Source organism: Periophthalmus magnuspinnatus, chromosome 23, assembly GCF_009829125.3.
Source record: "Periophthalmus magnuspinnatus isolate fPerMag1 chromosome 23, fPerMag1.2.pri, whole genome shotgun sequence".
Lineage (NCBI taxonomy): Eukaryota > Metazoa > Chordata > Actinopteri > Gobiiformes > Gobiidae > Periophthalmus > Periophthalmus magnuspinnatus.
In genome coordinates this window covers 17,740,304-17,757,708 of record NC_047148.1, presented here as the reverse complement: position 1 = coordinate 17,757,708, position 17,405 = coordinate 17,740,304, and the positions used below count along the sequence as shown (strand labels likewise).

The following is a 17,405-nucleotide window of genomic DNA, read 5'->3' as shown; positions in this document are numbered from 1 at the left end:
ACACAATACAAGCAGAAAAACAAACAAAACAAACAACTATACAAGTCCACACAAAACATTAAAAAACAGGTGGAGGTGTGTGGATAAATGCTCGTTACCAGATTATTAAATTGTGGGTGTGCCACCAAAGTATCTTGTTTTGCTTTTTCTTGGAGTGTAAGCCTCTTTCTCGTCTCAGTTTTGGTGCGACTAGTTCTTAGCTTTATGCAGTCATGTGATCTGGTTAAATGTTCTGTTATCAACGAGTAACAAGCAGGTGAAGTATTTTGGCAGGTTTTGAAGTTGTCCCTCATAGATACATTTCATACAGTGCTGTTCTCTTCTAACAGACAGCGATGGCCAACCCACTTTTTCATAAATAAACAGTGATGACTTTAATCACCTGTAATGAAAGGAAGGGCAGTAAAATACTTGATCAAAGAGTTTCAAAGTGAATGATTTGCAGTTTGAACAATGAAAATTGCTAACCCAATTTTTTATTTCAATCTTAAAATTCCCATAACTCTTCTCTTAACATTTGAAGCTGTAGCATGACATGATCACGCTCAACATTAATGCACTGTTTTTTAACAAAGTCAAAATCCACAAAGAAAATGTTGCATCAAAGTCCATTTCTGTAAGAAGAAAAGAAAACACAATGATTTAATTCATTAATTTTTTATTTTGACTGTTAAAACACTATCTCATTTAGAAATCGAATTAGTTCTTTAGAAGCATAAATTGTGGTCCACAAAATACACCAAACTTCTTGAGTGGATTCAGGTGATTTGGGCCACAAGGTTTTCATTTCTTTTGCAGTTAATCAGTGGCAGAAGAACATTAGTTATATTCTTCCTCACAATGTTTCAAGTGCAGTTTTAGAGCAGGACACATAATCTTATTTGATTATATTACATATCTTATGGAAAGGATGTATCAGTGCGGTTAGATAACAGAAAATGGCCTAATTCAGACTATCACATGTACATCATGTTCAAGGCAAGAAGTCATTTCATACATGATGCATGATGCACATCTTCAAGGGTAAAAAGTGGTAGTTTTTACTTGAGCAACTTTAGGCTACAAATCCTCCTCAACAGGTAATACAAGTAAAGCTTGCTCTAGGCTTTGAGACTATTTGAAGTACTTTTTGTAAACGATACTTTCTGTAGCCACAATGTCAAGCCACAAGCTTTATCTTGACTGTAGATTAACTGCATAATTTGGATATTATTTATTGCGTCTTTCTTTCAGATATGATTTTGTTTTCTTATTTGTTTTGGCTAATTTCTTGGACAATTACTATGCAGCCAATAGTCACAAACAGTGCAAAGTGGATAAAAGACTATACCCGGAGACCGGAGACTAGACCAGAGGGCGTAACCTTCTGCCTCTTTCCGGGAGAATATATAAGTTGCTGGTAAGTAACGTTAGTTTGGACACACAGCAGCAATACGTGGCCATCGGTTAATTTCACGCGCTCCTGGATCATTTGGACCAAAACTTAATTAGTGTGGACAGGCTGGGCTACATCGTGATAGTTACTGGACTCTCCTAAATGGAAATCAGCTTCAATATTAGTTAAGGTACACTTTTCTGTTTTATTTTTATTGTTTTTAATTATTATTTTATTTTTATGTTTTTTTTTATGTTTTGTTTTTAGTTTTTTTTTTTCACAGAATAGTCTGCACTTCCCATGTGATTATTTTTCCTTTTGTACTTTTACCTCTGACTTTGAATATTATTTGTCTCTCGCAGAATGGCCAGATGTCTCAAGGTGAACTGGAGTGGCCTGTCGTGGCTGCTGAGCGTCTTGGCCCTAAGCCTCGTGCTACTGGTCAGTTTGAGGAGCAGCACTGTGGATCACGTCGGCACCACTCACGCGCCCCTGGACCCGCACACTTTTCACCGGTTCAATGTGGACTGCTCTGCCATATACGACATGGACCCCGTGGAAGTGGGGAGAGCTTTATTACAGAAGAAACAACTTATGGAGGAGGAACTGGATGAGGGTTTGACGAATTTCACATCGAATTGCGACGTTTTCCTCAAGTCTAGAGGCTATAATGATGTATGCGTGACACAGCAGGAGAAGCACTTCCCATTGGCTTATTCATTAGTTGTCCACAAAGACGCGTGGATGGTGGAGAGACTTATCAAAGCGTTGTATACTCCTAACAATATCTTCTGTATTCACTACGATGAGAAGTCTTCAGAAAAGTTCCGTTCAGCTATGGAAAGCTTGGCCCAGTGTTTGCCAAACGTTATGATTGCTTCAAAAAGAGAAACAGTGTTTTATGCCACCATTACCAGATTAAAGGCAGACTTGCATTGTATGTCAGACCTTTTGAAGTCAGAAGTTAAATGGAAGTACATTATCAACCTCTGCGGACAGGACTTCCCCCTCAGAACTAATATTGAATTAGTGATTGAACTAAGCAATTTAAAAGGTGGAAACATGTTAGAGACTTGCAAACCTACTGCGTCTAAAAGCCAAAGGTTCAAGTATCATCATGAAATTCAAGATTCAAACGATGAATTCATAAAAACGGCTATCAGAACAGGACCAGAGAAGAAACCACCACCTCATGATATTGAAATGTTTACTGGCAACGCTTACTTTGTCCTGTCAAGGGAATTTGTGGAGTATATGCAATCCTCTGATGTGGTCAATGATTTTTTGGCTTGGTCTGAAGACACCTACTCCCCAGACGAGCATTTCTGGGCAACCATTGTGCGTTTGCCAGGTGTACCAGGAGAGGTTCCCCGCTCACAGCCAGATATAACTGATCTGATGAGTAAGACAAGGCTGGTCAAGTGGTCCTATCTGGAGGGCTCTCTGTACCCGCCCTGCACTGGTGACCACAGACACAGTGTTTGCGTCTATGGTATGGGAGAACTGCGCTGGCTACTCAACTATGGTCACTGGTTTGCTAACAAATTTGACCCCAAAATAGACCCAGTTATCATTCATTGTCTTGAGGAGAATCTACAGAAAAAGCGAAAGTTACTTCAGTCTCTTACTTCACCTGTGTGCTACTGAGAAATGGGTTGTTTAATAAGGTCAAAATGCATTATAGTGACTCTCATATATTTGGACAAACTATTCAGAACGCTTTTCATTTTTCAGGCTGTATGAGATATACACTGGCAAAAATATACATAAGTGCATAAACAAATATTGACATTGATGCAGATATGGGCAGTGTACTTATTCTACAGCAAGCTGCTCCTGACCAGGGTCTGAAAATGGTCCCTGGGCACTGCACTTCTGTGTTTCTCCAAAATGTTTGAAGGATTGATCAAAACTCTGCCGTCATTGGCCTCATCAAGGATGACGATGATGTGGAGTACAGAGGACTAACACAGGACTTTGTGGACTGGTGTCAGTAGAACCACCTCATCATCAATGCAGGGAAGACCAAGGAGATGGTGGTGGACGCCACTCTACTGCTCCCTCAGTGAACATCCAGGGAAGGGACATTGAGAGAGTGGACTCATACAAGTACCTGGGTGTTCATCTGAACAACAAACTGCACTGGACTCACAACACAGATGCACTGTACAGGAAGGGCCAGAGCCAGAGGCTCTATCTCCTGAGGAGACTCAGGCCTTTTGGAATGAGAGGGCCACTCCTGAAGACCTTCTATGACTCTGTGGTGGCATCAGCCATCCTGTACGGTGTGGTCTGCTGGAACAGCAGCATCACAGAGAGGGAGAGGAAGAAGCTGGACAAGGTCATCAAGAAGTCCAGCTCTGTTCTGGGCTGTCCTCTGGACTCAGTTCAGGAGGTGGGGGACAGGAGGGTCCTGGCTAAGGTCATTTCTATGCTGGGCCATGAGTCTCACCCCCTGCAGGACTCTCTGTCTTCCCTGGAGAGCAGCTTCTGTGACAGACTGATTCACCCTCGCTGTGTGAAGGAGAGGTTTCGCAGGTCTTTTCTTCCTGCTACTGTCAGACTGTACAATGAACACTGTTAACACTAAACATGAGTCATTCAACCAGACCTATGTGCAATACTCAAGTCACTTTACAGAGATTAGAGTCTATTTTTAGTTTATTTTTAAGTCTATTTTTAAAATTATTTTAAGCTATTTATCTATTTTCCTTCTGTTCTTTAACTGTACGGTGCAATACTGGAATTTCCCCACTGTGGGACTAATAAAGGCATATCTTATCTTAAAAGCAGAAAACACTTTTGCTCACACTGTGGGGACTGTAAAAAATGCAGTAGAGCCAGTATAGAAGTATGTTCCATACATGTCTTTTTTCAAAATGGAAAATTACATCATAGATGGGTCAGAAATAAAAGAGTTGAGAGTGAAAAGAGTCAAATGGTACCAGTAAAATAACATGAGAATGTTTTCATTTTAGCACTAAGACTGAGATGGAGGGAATAAATAAAGCTGTATTTACTTAAATTTTTTATCTATCATAATGCTGATATATCATAAACTTGTATGTATTTTATAGTGCGACTCGTGAACCCACATCCAGTCAGAATGACAAATGGAGACTTTTCAAGGTGTGCCCGCTTTAGGTGTGCAGCAGACACAATCATTAGTGTAATCTGGACTCAGTTGAGAAATAGCGTGCACACCAAAGTCAAACACACTGACATTATTGTGTTTTGTTTAACAGGGTAAACGTCACCCATGGGTGACATTTACACTCTTCAGACTTACCCTGAAAATGTTTGTTTCAAGGCATGTAGCCTTAAAACAAAGACTTTTCATCGTAGTGCACAGGAAGTTGTAAATCAAGTCCAAAGGTTCTGTGATTATTAATGTGTGGGCTCATAAAATGGATCTGTCAAACTTAATAAATCCATAAACTTGTTACAGCCATTTGGACTTTTAATGCTTTTCAGAGTTGCATTCAGAGTTACACCAACAGAATAATTTCTGCGGTAGAAATCTTCAGGTTCAAGGTTACAGATTGGCCTGTATACAAACTAGTGTGCAATGACAACATGAAACCACATGAAGGCGCTGTGGTTATTTGTCAGATGAGCCGCTGGTCTACGGCCATTCCTCTTTTGTCTTTTTTCTGTTTGTATCAAAGCTGTCAAAACTTGCCATAGTATCAGTGACAGGTTTGAGACGGGGGAGGGCTGTAAAGGGAAGAAGTGTGAACATAGTGGGGAAAAATGTTGTTGAAGCTGTGATATTTGACAGAAGTTATTACATTGTCATATCCCTTTGACATGGAATATGAATAAAGTTGTAACTTTTGCTCCTCCTTTGTCTTCTTTCGTTTCCAACAAGTTTTAGACATTTTATAAGTCCCTTTTTGTTTATATTAGTGGAAATATTATTAGTCCCAGTTTAGTGTTTGATCTCTACAATGATGCATTATAAGGAATTCTTAAGATCCTGCTGCTCCTCTGTGGTTTACAACATTCACATATCACTTTATAGCGACCATCGCTCTTATAAACCTTGAAAGGACTGTTGAGGCTCCAGATGCATCTGACGGTGATACACTGGTTTGTTGAACATGCCTCCTGAAATCTCTTTCAGGAGTTACAAGTTGCTGCCCCACAGTAAAGGTGCAGTTGTGTTGCAGCAGAAATTATTTTGTGTAATTCATTTATTGTGTTTCTTAATAAGAGATTTCTTGTCCCATCTCAGACACATTTTATAAAATTAGGTTTGACTGAATGGTGAAAGGTAGATATTTTCAAATAAGATTTTCAGTTCATTATTTCTATGTATTTATTTTATAGAGAAAAGTTATACTTATATTTCATAATTGCATTTTTGTGTTGTTCAAAGGGTTATGATTCTCTTTGCCTTGTATATAGTGTGAGAATAATTGTATGTATGATAAATGATATGCCAGTGAGAATTAGTTTAAATCCAGAGTAATGGCATCATAAATTGGGGTTATTTTTTGTCCCCACATTGCTGTTTGTTTGGCAACAATATTGTATGTGTTGTGGTGGGGGATGGGAAGCAAGTGGGTGATTTATAACCGCGACACCAGGTCTCTTCTCTCCTCCCAGAGCAGCCCTGCAAACACATCCATTACCAAAGTACTGATGTTAATGGCATTGTGGTGTGCCTGCACCAGGGTCCTCAGTATGCACCATGTATGCGTTTGTGTGTGAGTGGAGTAGTGATAACCAGATGCTGGGTGAACGGGAGGTGAAGGTTGCCAGGGCTGTGCCGATTTTCCTTCTCCCTGTGCAAGCTCAGTATACAATGTATGTGTAAGCAATGGTGCATTTGTTTAGGGACCCCCAGCTGGTTTGTTGATGGACCCTCACAGAGTATAGACTAATTTCCAATAACCTGCCTGCTTTCACCTTCTTCCTTGTGAGACATGCTCTGCTGGAAATGCCGAGATTCAGATATAAAACAATAAAAAGTAGAAGTGAGGAGAATACTCCAGAGAAAAAACACAGGGAGAAATAAATATATATAAGAGAGGATGGAGCACTTCTGTGTAATGGACTGTCCGGGGCTCAAACCACATCCTCCTCAGCATGTGAGTGTGTGTCTGAGGTGTGTGTGCACATTAGGCTGTACATTAAAACCAGTCAGGGGGAAAATGACTGCAGACCTGCACCACAACCAGTCCACCTGGCCCACAGTGCGAGGGGGGAAGAGAAGGGAATAAAGGGATGAGGGGTTGGACCAAGAGAGACATGGAGTGACCCACAAGCACTGATCTGAAGTCAGTCCTAATAAACATTTATGGACTTTCTGTAATGCAGGTGTGTACGCTTCATTATTATTGTCGAATGGTTGCAGTGTGTTAGGTGTCAGCTATTTGCACTTTATTATTATTTTTTTTCTAATACTAATGTCTATAACAACTAGGGCTGAAAAGGTGCAGAAAATTGCCCATGGAAAGATTTCCTTGGCAATTTTCTCAATTCAAAATTGTCAAATGCTTAAAAAACATGATATTTTCCCTATATTTTTTATATTTTTATTTATATGTATATATGTCTTTTTTTTTTGTTGTTGTTATTTTTGCACAGTGTCAGTCACTGACCAGTTCTGTTGTCTGACACCAATCTGTCATTTGTTTTGTGTGTGATCCCAAAGAATCATAACTTTGAGGATGACTGAGACAACAGCATATATAAATATAATATATTTAAAGAAAGCTATTTAATCTAAAAAATACATTGGTCAAAAATATTTTATTTGTTCTGCTCATTGTAAATCTCACTATTGGTCTAAAATGGCTTGCTAATAAAAAAAAAAAAAAGGTCTATTGAGTTCAAAACTGCAAAACTGATAGGCCCCGCCTCTCACCATAGCAAGAAGCAGATTTTCATTTATTTTTATTGTTGAAACATAACTACATGACATTTTTAACCCTACATGTATACTGTATACTCCCCTACACACCTCCCACACCCTCCAATTACAATTTGTTTTTTACTAAAATTTGCTTACATTTAGTAAGACATAAAAATATCAACTACAGCACCATTAAAATTAAGAAACTGTGCAAGCCTTAAAAATGAGATGAAGTAGTTGTATTGTTTCTCTGATTTCCTGATTTCCATTAAGCAAACTGTAGTTGAAAACAGACATGTCTCATGTCGAGTTGTAAGAGGTTTTTATTACCAGTGCTATGTACATAGAAATTATACAGCCCCCTCCACCCCCCACCCCGTCCCCTCTTTTTTAATTGAGGACTCACATTCACACGCCATCATATATACACACATATCGCACATCAAACGCACCTCATCATTTACACACAGACCAAAACATAATTGTACCTCAGGTAATCAGTCTTAAGACACATTCTCCTAGATCTGATACAACGCCCAACGGATAAAAAAAATGGCCTCAATTGGGCTTATCAAGTAGAGCCAGCTCATGAGAGAAAATCTGTGTTGGGTGAAATATATTTTCTACTGACAGTACAAAACAAAACAAAAAAAGTGACAGAAATGGTTAGTTCTTGGTACACATGTTTATAACCCTTTTTGGCTTGTATGAATCTTTTTGTTTACTGTACTCTGAAGAAAATATTGTGCCCCCTTTACAGTAGCTTCACAAAGGCTAAACTTGACGCCCTGAAACATTTAGCCCTGAAACTTTATAATCTATGCAAATAATTTAAAAAATAAAGTGTCTGATCGCAGCAGTACAAAGATTTTTCTTACCACAGTGCTGTTCTACACATGGCCACTAGATGGCAATGAGTGCTTCAGCGCAGTCTGTGGAAATGTCACAGATGTTGTCTGCCCCCTCTTTTGTTTTCTCTCTTTAGAGGAAAGAGACCTCAGCTGTTGAAGGAGATTCTCCATTATAGGTTCAATGTTCTTTTGAAAATCATTTCCATTAAAACATGTTTTTTAAAAGGGACAGTAACAAAAGGAAGGTCAGGTGAAGCAGCGCACAGAGAACAGCTATCAGGGCCGCCTAGAAGGGTGTGAGATTTGTGTGTGCCACAGTCACTGAGTACAAGTGTCTTTATAATTGTGTCCGTGTTTTGAATAATAGCACATACATCTTTTATTTAAGCTTTGATCAAGAATGCATTTAGCGCATTACCCGAGCAAAGACAGTAGCAAAGGGCTTGTGTAAGACCACGTCAATGCCAAATGTGTGTATGTCCAGTCTATAAAGCAGAAACCTCTCAATTGACCTAAACCAGAACATGTCTACAGTGTTTGTGTGTTTTAATTGCCACATTTGTGTTTGTATGTAGGGATTAAAGCAAGTATTCCTTCGGGTTCTTTGTCTTAGTTTGTGATAAGTGTCGTGAAGAGTATCTCAGCAATAATAAAACAGAGTAAAGGAACAGAAAATGGAGATTTGAAGAGATACTTTCATAAAAATGAGTAAAGATGTCCCCTTTGGCATTGTCTCTCTACTTTGAGACTACATGGACATGGAGGGGAGGGCCTGGGCACTTTGCTGGATGAAGTTGCAGAAATATTTGTCATATTTCAAGTCCAGTAATCCAGGCAAGGCAATGACTTTCCCCATGAAACTGCCCTGTCCCATTTAAAGTGGAGTCCATTTTCTGAGCATTGACAATCAGTCCTTTGTAGAAATCTCCACATTACTCCAGAATATGGATTTAGTCAGTTCATTAGCTTAGGCTCCTCCAGTCCACTACCATGCTGCCGTCTCTCCCATCTCCTGGCCTTGGTGGGACATAGGTGCACTGTAGCTGGAGTTACTGGCTAAAGAGAAAGGGGGGCTCGGTCCTCCTCCGTACGCCTCTCCTGGGACAGTCTGTAAACCGGGCTCTGGACTGGGTGTCTCTGCGTGGGAGATCATGTCTGTGAACCTTTGGTCATCTGAAGGGTGGTGGCCCGAGCCCTCCATGGCCCCTGGTCCAGAAGCTAATATGTACGGGGATTCTGCGGGGGACTGGGCCTGAGATGATGGGGGGCCATGTGGGAAGAAATCATAGTTATTCCCTGCACCATAGTAGTCTCCTTGGTACTCTGTGGAGAGACACAAGCATGCGTCAGATATACATTCACTGATCTTTTGGTGAATGGTGTAAACTGACTATTACAGCTATCTTATGGAAACACTGCAACTTGAGGGCTAAAATCAACCATGTCCTTTTTGTAGTATTTCTGTTTGAGTGAATAAACAACTGCATTCCCCAGTTCTTCACTTTAGAGCCCTACATTTATCAAGCTCTTTTCAAGACTTTTAGACTTTTATTGGAAGAAGACATGCACAATCAGCCTGAAAATACTGAAGAAAATGTTTTTTTTTTTTTTTTTTTCTAGTCTCCAGCACGTATCTAAAGCTTAGTGGACTATTTTATTCGTTATCTTCTCATACTCTATAACTCACAATCTGTTCACATTATTATAACCTAAAATACCACTTGCACAATCCTGAAGTTAAAACAAATAGATGAGTTATGTTCACGGTGATTGAAAAAAAAAAAAAATTTCTTTTCTTAAATTGTATTTGCTTTTCAGAAATCTCAGGCTATAACCACATTAGACACATGATACAGACAAAAACACACACACATAATCCCATAATTTTGAACTATTCAAAAAGCCTCTATTTATTGCATGGAATAAATGACATCCTGACCATGTCAAACATGATTTTATAATTACTCTTTAGTTTCTGATTTGGGGATTTATATGGATTATACATTATGCTTTCACATTAAGAGAAAATAATAAAACACAAGGGATATGAAAAGCAAGCTGCATGATTTGGTCTCATGTGCTCCCTCCCACTTCCTTATGTTAGCCTTGACACAGTCATGTGATGCTCAAAGCCCTTCACGTCCTGGAGCTGCATTCCATGAGTCATGTCTCCTGTACATGACGGGACAGGAGCGTGTGGGAAATGTTCAGGTTCTTTGTGGCTCACTGGTAGAACATCCACAAGCCCAAATGTTTTATAAAGCTCCAGTGCATACACGCCTCTGAGTCTTGTGCCCACCCACCTGGCACCCACCTGGCCTGTGTATGATGGTGTTTGAGTAGTGACTATATGTATACATGATGGTCAAAAAGGTTGTTGGCAAACAGTCTGACTGACAAGCACATTTCTGTTTGGTAGCCCCAGTATTGCTGAAGCGACATTATAGCTACAGTAGCTTATTAGCCGAGTGTGACTGAGGAGTGAGTGAATAATGCAATGGAAAGTGATTTGTGTCTTGAAAAGATGTTTTGTAAAACAAATACAATTCTATTGTCATCACTCAATTGACAATTATATCTTTACTTATTTAGAAGTACAATAAGAGACATATTTTGTGGAAATATGTAACGCCAAATCGCCAAATCATATGGAGGACGTCAGTTCGTCTGTCAAGGTGGATTAGTAGTTGTGTTTTTTGTTCAATAACAAAAACATGCATTTGTGAAATGGACACTCTTTCAAAATAACTTGCTATATGGAAATATTTTGATACGATCTACATTTGAGTTTATTTGACTGATGTGGTTCATTAAATGTCATTTTCTTTATAATAAGATATTACAAATCAGCAGTTTAGAAGACTACGTTCACTTTTACATGAGATGATCGGTATTCTTAGAAAACAAATTTTCCCTACCTCCATAATAGCTGTAAGCCCCAGGTCCCAAAATGTCTGCGTCCTCTATCCTCCCACCCAGGGGCCTCATCCGCCTGGGGCCCCGGAAAAAGGCATGCCTCCGGGCCCCCAAGGCACTCAGCTGCTTCATTCTCCGCTCTTTCGATCTTCTGTTCTGAAACCAAACCTGCAAACGACGCAAGAGTAATATGGAAGTCATTCAATTAAATTACATTTGTTGTATGAGTTGATCTGATTTATGGTTGTACAGTATGTTATTCCAGACAAAACACATTTAGAAGTAAAACAATGACAGAACCATAATTTAAATTAAGAATCTAAAAACAGATAATGAGAATCTTATTCTATATTACAAATTTTTCCTGAGGTGCTTCGCCTGTGGGATGATGGGATTACTGTAATAAGTAAATGTAAAAGTTCAAATAGAAGCTGTAATCAGAGGATAAAAGGGCTTAGCACAAATATGAGGAAAACTCTTTGACGAGGAACAAAGACGTATTTCTCGCGCCATATGGAAGAATTTCTGTGCATTGTAAATACATAACACATCTTGCTTCGCCTTAGCTGCATAATGATGCATGTTCACACTATAGCTCAGGCTACACCAGAGGCATGTATCCCACTGTGCTGTAGATTTATACAAAAACATACAAACAACAACAACACAAAACACCTCCAAACCACTCAGACGCCACTCTCTGTACTCAGGCAGCATAGCGACACCTGCTTATGAAAGAACAATTGTCTAACTGTAGGCTACATTTTTATGGAAATGCTCCGGCTCCCCTCGAGAGAGCATTGCTTAGGGATTACAGACTCAAGCGTCTGGAAGCACCTCACGGGGTTTCCTGCATCCACAGCACTGGTATTTAACAAAGACTGCCTCCATTTTGGCCTAGCCTTATTTAGAGGGGAAATACCAGATGGAGGGGTGGGCATCTGATATATTGATTGATTGACTGATTGGTGCATGGACTGATGAGGCAGAGTAGATGCACCTCACGGAGGGGGTTGGTTAGTATTTAGGGGGGCCTAGACTAAATTATCAGTGCAGGGGGGGTGTTGGCTGTAAGTGAGTAAGAGAAGAGAGGTGGGAAAAGGGGAGGGTGTTATGCAAATCTGTGAAATCAGCGATAATTACAGTGAGTGCACAAAAAGCCACATCACAGTTGGGAGAGCGGGTGCTAATCATCCTGACACAGTCTGAACCAGACACCAGCAGCTCTATAGTCTGAGCATTAACGGGATGTGTTTGAGAGAATAGAAACGCAGTGGTCACTTGGTTTATGCGTAAACAAATGAAGGCAAGGCAAAACAAAACAGATCCTTTACTCATTAAAAGCTAGTGCGTGTCAGCTGTTTATGGGTGAAATTATGCACAACATCCAACCGCCATTATTATTATTATTATTATTATTATTATTATTATTATTATTATTATTATTATTATTATTATTTATGTATTTATTTATTGATTCATTTATTTATTTTCGTTTGGTATACAGCATAAAATAAGATAAAATAAAATAAAAAATAAAATAAAATAATCAAAAACTGTTGGAACGGTCATGGTGGGATTGGATTCGTCTGTGATGTACTGCGGGAGCATATTTAAAGTATAAAACCAAGGTCTGGACGTGTGAGTGGTGCTGACCTGGATCACGCGCATGTTCAGGCCCGTCTCCTGTGCCAGCTGCTCGCGGATGTGTCGCGTGGGTTTCGGCGTTGCAACGAAGGCGGCCTTGAGAGTCTCGAGCTGCTTGGCCTTGATAGTTGTCCGCGGACCGCGCCTCTTTGCCCCAGAACTCTGCTCTTCGTTTTCGATGTTGTTGGTCTCTTTGTCCGAGGACGTGGAGTTGTCCGTTTCTTTAATGTCATCCTGAATTGGATCCACTAGATCCGGCGATAAACTTCTATCCGTGCACGAGGACACTGTGGACAAGCACAAAAGAATCACGAGACGCATGCCAAAACGTGAGACAAAAAGAAACAAACAAACAAAAGAGTCATCCAATTAATTCAGATCATTTATAAGAGAAATTCACCTTCAAATAATAGACCATGTAACGTGCGGTTCATTTTACATTTTGCTGTTACTAAAAAACAACAACAAGCCTAAAATAAGGGACAATAAACAAAACGAATTGGCACTGGGAGACTTATTTTTGAAGGATGTGCTTAAGACCTAGTAGACTGAATAGAGCTGAATATATTGGGATCAAAAAAATAAAAATAAAAAATGCAGAATTTGCATTAGGCCTCGTCTATAAACTAATCGACCATTCTGGTGTCGATTCATTTTATTTTAGTAATGATTAATAATTCTATTTTCATACTGTTTGGGTCTATAAGATTTTTTTTCTAGAAACTGAAACGTAAAAATCCCTAATTTATACCTGAATTAAGGCTGACCTCCTTGATAGCTCCGGATGTCAGATAATCTTCTTTACACACAAACTTGTTTTCATCGATGACATACAGCTCTTCTCCCGTGGACAGCTGCTTGTTGCAAACCATACACGTGAAGCAGTTCAGGTGAAACACTTTGCTTCGCGCTTTACGCACAAGGTCGTTTGGCGAGATACCCTGAAGACAGCCTGCGCATTTAGTCCCGAAGCGTCTGCCAGAAAAAAAAAACAGCATTAGTTTATGTTTACCACGGCCAAGAAAAATCTGTATTATTATTATTATTATTATTATTATTATTATTATTATTATTATTATTATTATTATTATTATTATTATTATTATTATTACTTAAATCATAAGAATTAAATAGCCCATAGGAACCTATTATAATCCAAGATGTTTAAGACCAATAGCCAATTTTGATGGAGATGCTTTAACAATAACCCCACGCAAAACGAATTAGTGACAATCAACATATTGTAGCTACGGATATATTATGGGATTAGGCAAAGCAGGAGCATCTACGCGCGTGAAAATCTGCTCATAATCCATATTCACACTGTTTAATACTGGCGGGTACACACTCATGTCTGGGACGCACAAATTGTACTTCCTCCATTGGCGAACGCTTGTAGTGAAGCCCAGTCCTGCAGATCCAGTGTGCTGCGGTCACGGTGGAGCTGTGGACTCACAGCTGGACTTGGCTGTGACCACAGGACGCTGCTTAAGCCTCCAGGTGAACGCAAGCGCTCCTTTTGTGCGCTATTGTCTTTACACTAATGTGAGCTTGTCTCCACAATCGCTGCGGTATCACGCCACTGTCCTCTTTCACATACATGTTTCTATTCTGCTATAGGGGCTCACGCTACTTACATAACAAATGAACACATTTAGGTAATTAGCTTACTGCTTTACCCAGCTAATGTGTCACAATTGAGAGCCAGTGCTGGATGGGACATGGGTAAAATGAGGGCCAAAGCCAAAGTCCTGCCAGTGGTGGATGTCCCAACAAAGCCTGTTCGCATGGAGTATTGTGATGCCGAAGCACCTGAAAACACCTAATGGAATATGGCTACAAACAACACATTTTCACACCTTGTAATTTCTTGGGCCACACTGGAAGATGGTTCTGTGGTTAATTGTACTACTTTAAAATAGGCCAGTCAAAACAGAAGAGCGTCAGTGTCTCTGACCAGCGCGCAATGAGGCCTAAAATAAAGAAGCTATCCCTCTTGTAGTAGTCATCGTTTTAAATTAACTCCTTTAAACTAGTATAATATGATTTTAGAGCCACTGGTGAGTTTTTAATAATGTACCCTTCTCCAACAACGGAAATATATTCAAATATTAACTTGAGATATCTTGCCTTCACAGTAAAAAAGTTATTTCGTTGTTCTATGATATCAAAACAAAGCACAAAGTGTACGCCGCTTGAGTACACTGCCATAATGAGTTACCTGAAGAAGTCCATTTTACAATAAAGCTTGCCGTCTCTGGAGAAGCATTTTTCTGTGAGGTTGCAGTTGCACTCGCAACACTGCACGCACTTGGCATGCCACGCTCTGTCCAGCACATTAAGGAGAAAGCGGTCCAAAATGGGCCGCTCACAGCCGGCACAATGGACCATCATGACCCCGGCCTGCAGGACGCCGATGACAGCGCTGCTCGGACTGGCACCAGCCGGATCTCCGCGGAACAACGTCTTGGCGCTGATACCTGGTCCGCTACTATAGAAACGAGACCCCGCCAAGCAAGTGCGGTGTCAACCCAAAGAGGCGCAATTAGTCCGGGTCCGGGAAAGAGCACTGTTACCACTTGTCACAATCCTCAGAGAAAGTAGAAAGAAGAAACAAACGGCTCAGAGCAATGGCACCGCACATGTTCTCCCGTTTTTCTTTGAAACAAGTCTTTCACTAGATCTTCGTGGGTTGACCACCTTGTTTTGACTCCACACATTTCCCAAACGTGGTTCTCGGCATTGCCACTTACTTGCGCATCACTGTACCAGAGTTATCACGGCGCGAGGAGGCCTCACATTGGATGACGTCCTGCTTAATTCTCCAGCAGCATTAGCCAATCAGAGCGCAGTTGTCATGGTTACGCGCTCATAGCCTCCGCGCGGACCCAAGTCCCAGTATCCTCCCATGAAAACATGGATGTGGACTCCCGGCTCAAGGAGCCAGACATGACAGAACTAACTCTTATGGTGCTATGCACGTGGGATAGGCGACTTAAAATAGGCCTAAAGAGGAACACAGCGGTACTTAGGCCAGCCGTAGTATTACTTCTTTAGCTAAATTAAAGCAAGCGGGACAGGGCTAATGCTACGGCAGCCTGGAGCCCATGTGCGGGGCAGGTGAGCCGGGGGAGTCTTTTCTCATGCACAAAGCCTTTTACGGGGAAACGCAATGGATTAGTCGCAGCTCATCAATAGGGTGAGCCCGCTCACCCGGTGCTTTAACACAGTGGCCACCAATCGAAAGGAATTTCAATATTTACCAACTGCCTCGTTTTGTTAGTTGCTGTTAAGCAAACAAGCACGAGGCTAATTTATGTCGTGGCCGAGAAGGGGACGTGTGGAAGCATTAGCTGACCATTTTAATGCTTCATTTGAATGACTTTAGGTGTGGAGTTTTGCTCATTAGAGTGAGTCACTCAAGAAAACATTTGGAGGACAATGAAGCTTAAGAGGCAAAAGATAACACAACAAGACTGACCAAATATGAGCCTATAGCCTGGGGCATTTTGAACTAAATTAACAGTTACAAACTATTTATTTATTTCTTTATTTTTACCCCAGGTTAATTAGGAATTAAATTAAATTAGCTATATTTTTTTAGATAATGTTAAATAAAATTGGACAAAGTAGACCTGTAGTATTTGCTTGTATTGAGCTGTATCCCACAAAAATCTGGGTAATGGTTTTGGTTTTTTTGGGGTTTTTTTTTGTTGTTGTTTTTGTAATATGTAGACAGCAGTGTACAGTAGGTAGCAGTGGTTAAGAGTTAGATAGTTCAGATTCAGATTTTCAGCCCCAATACAAGAGTGAGACAACACATGGTAGATAAAAACTACTACAGTCAGAGCATATTCCTGTGAAGCGTAGTGTCCTGTCACCCTGTTTAAATGAAGGCATGGCTCTTTGTGCATATATATAAAGGCGCCGGTTTGACAGTGCTGTGTGGCTTGCACCAAAGCCAGAATCAAAACTCACCTGTGAAGACGACTATAGGAGCTGTCCGTGGTGCTGAAGGCTGTCAGCACAGAGGACCAAGGACAGCAGCAGGCGGGTGAGTTTGAATAAGACTCATGATCACAGAAGAACGCATACTGTATATTCTGTAAACACAATGTCCATCTTTAATAACCTGCATATATACGCAATGTCACAATGGTCAGTGCCATACAAACTGTGGTTTACATTCTACTCCAAGGCTCTGCACCTTTATAACCATACTCTTATGGTATCTTTCACGCCTTGTCTCTCAGCATGGACTGTGTGGGTCATAGGTTATTTTAAACACTTAAAAATACTCCAATTGTTAATTACTACAACATTCCCCATCTGGCATAACAGTAGCAACTGTGGCTGCTTTTCTGAAAAATTCTGGCATCATCACAGTGAATAAAAATATGATACAGTCTAAAATGATTTTAAAACTGAAGATAATTCTACCTATACAAACCTTGAAACTCAAATTAGGATTCTACTCATTCAACCTCAGTTGATAAATCCAGTCTTTATTGGTCCTTTGAAAACCGTACACTGAAGCAATTCTTTCTGTATCCTTTCTACAAGGTAAAGTATGGCGCGTTGTTATTCAGTGCCTGAAATATGGCTGAAAAGGCCCAGATTCCAATTGGAAACTCATCAGCAGATCACAGAATGCTAATCTGAATTGTTTTGTAGAGTTTAAGTATTTATTTATACATTGAAAGGGTTTGTTACTTGATTATGCTTCAGTTTAAACCATCACAACATGTTTTCC

The 17,405-nt window shown here is 40.2% G+C and overlaps 2 protein-coding genes across 2 annotated transcripts; one reads left to right on the top strand and one right to left on the bottom strand.

Annotated features, from left to right (window-relative positions):
* The first annotated feature begins 1,416 nt into the window (after positions 1-1,416).
* LOC117391903 (beta-1,3-galactosyl-O-glycosyl-glycoprotein beta-1,6-N-acetylglucosaminyltransferase 4-like) lies at positions 1,417-5,220 on the top strand. The gene is made up of 2 exons (XM_033989844.2): positions 1,417-1,565; positions 1,738-5,220. The coding sequence occupies exon 2, from the start codon at positions 1,739-1,741 to the stop codon at positions 3,020-3,022; it is 1,284 nt and encodes a 427-aa protein (XP_033845735.1). The 5' UTR covers positions 1,417-1,565; position 1,738; the 3' UTR covers positions 3,023-5,220.
* Positions 5,221-7,669: 2,449 nt separating this feature from the next.
* Positions 7,670-15,445, bottom strand: lhx5 (LIM homeobox 5). The gene is made up of 5 exons (XM_033989954.2): positions 14,874-15,445; positions 13,404-13,627; positions 12,662-12,939; positions 11,008-11,173; positions 7,670-9,412 (listed from the first exon to the last, which is right to left on the bottom strand). The coding sequence occupies exons 1-5, from the start codon at positions 15,044-15,046 to the stop codon at positions 9,075-9,077; spliced, it is 1,179 nt and encodes a 392-aa protein (XP_033845845.1). The 5' UTR covers positions 15,047-15,445; the 3' UTR covers positions 7,670-9,074.
* Positions 15,446-17,405: the final 1,960 nt, after the last annotated feature.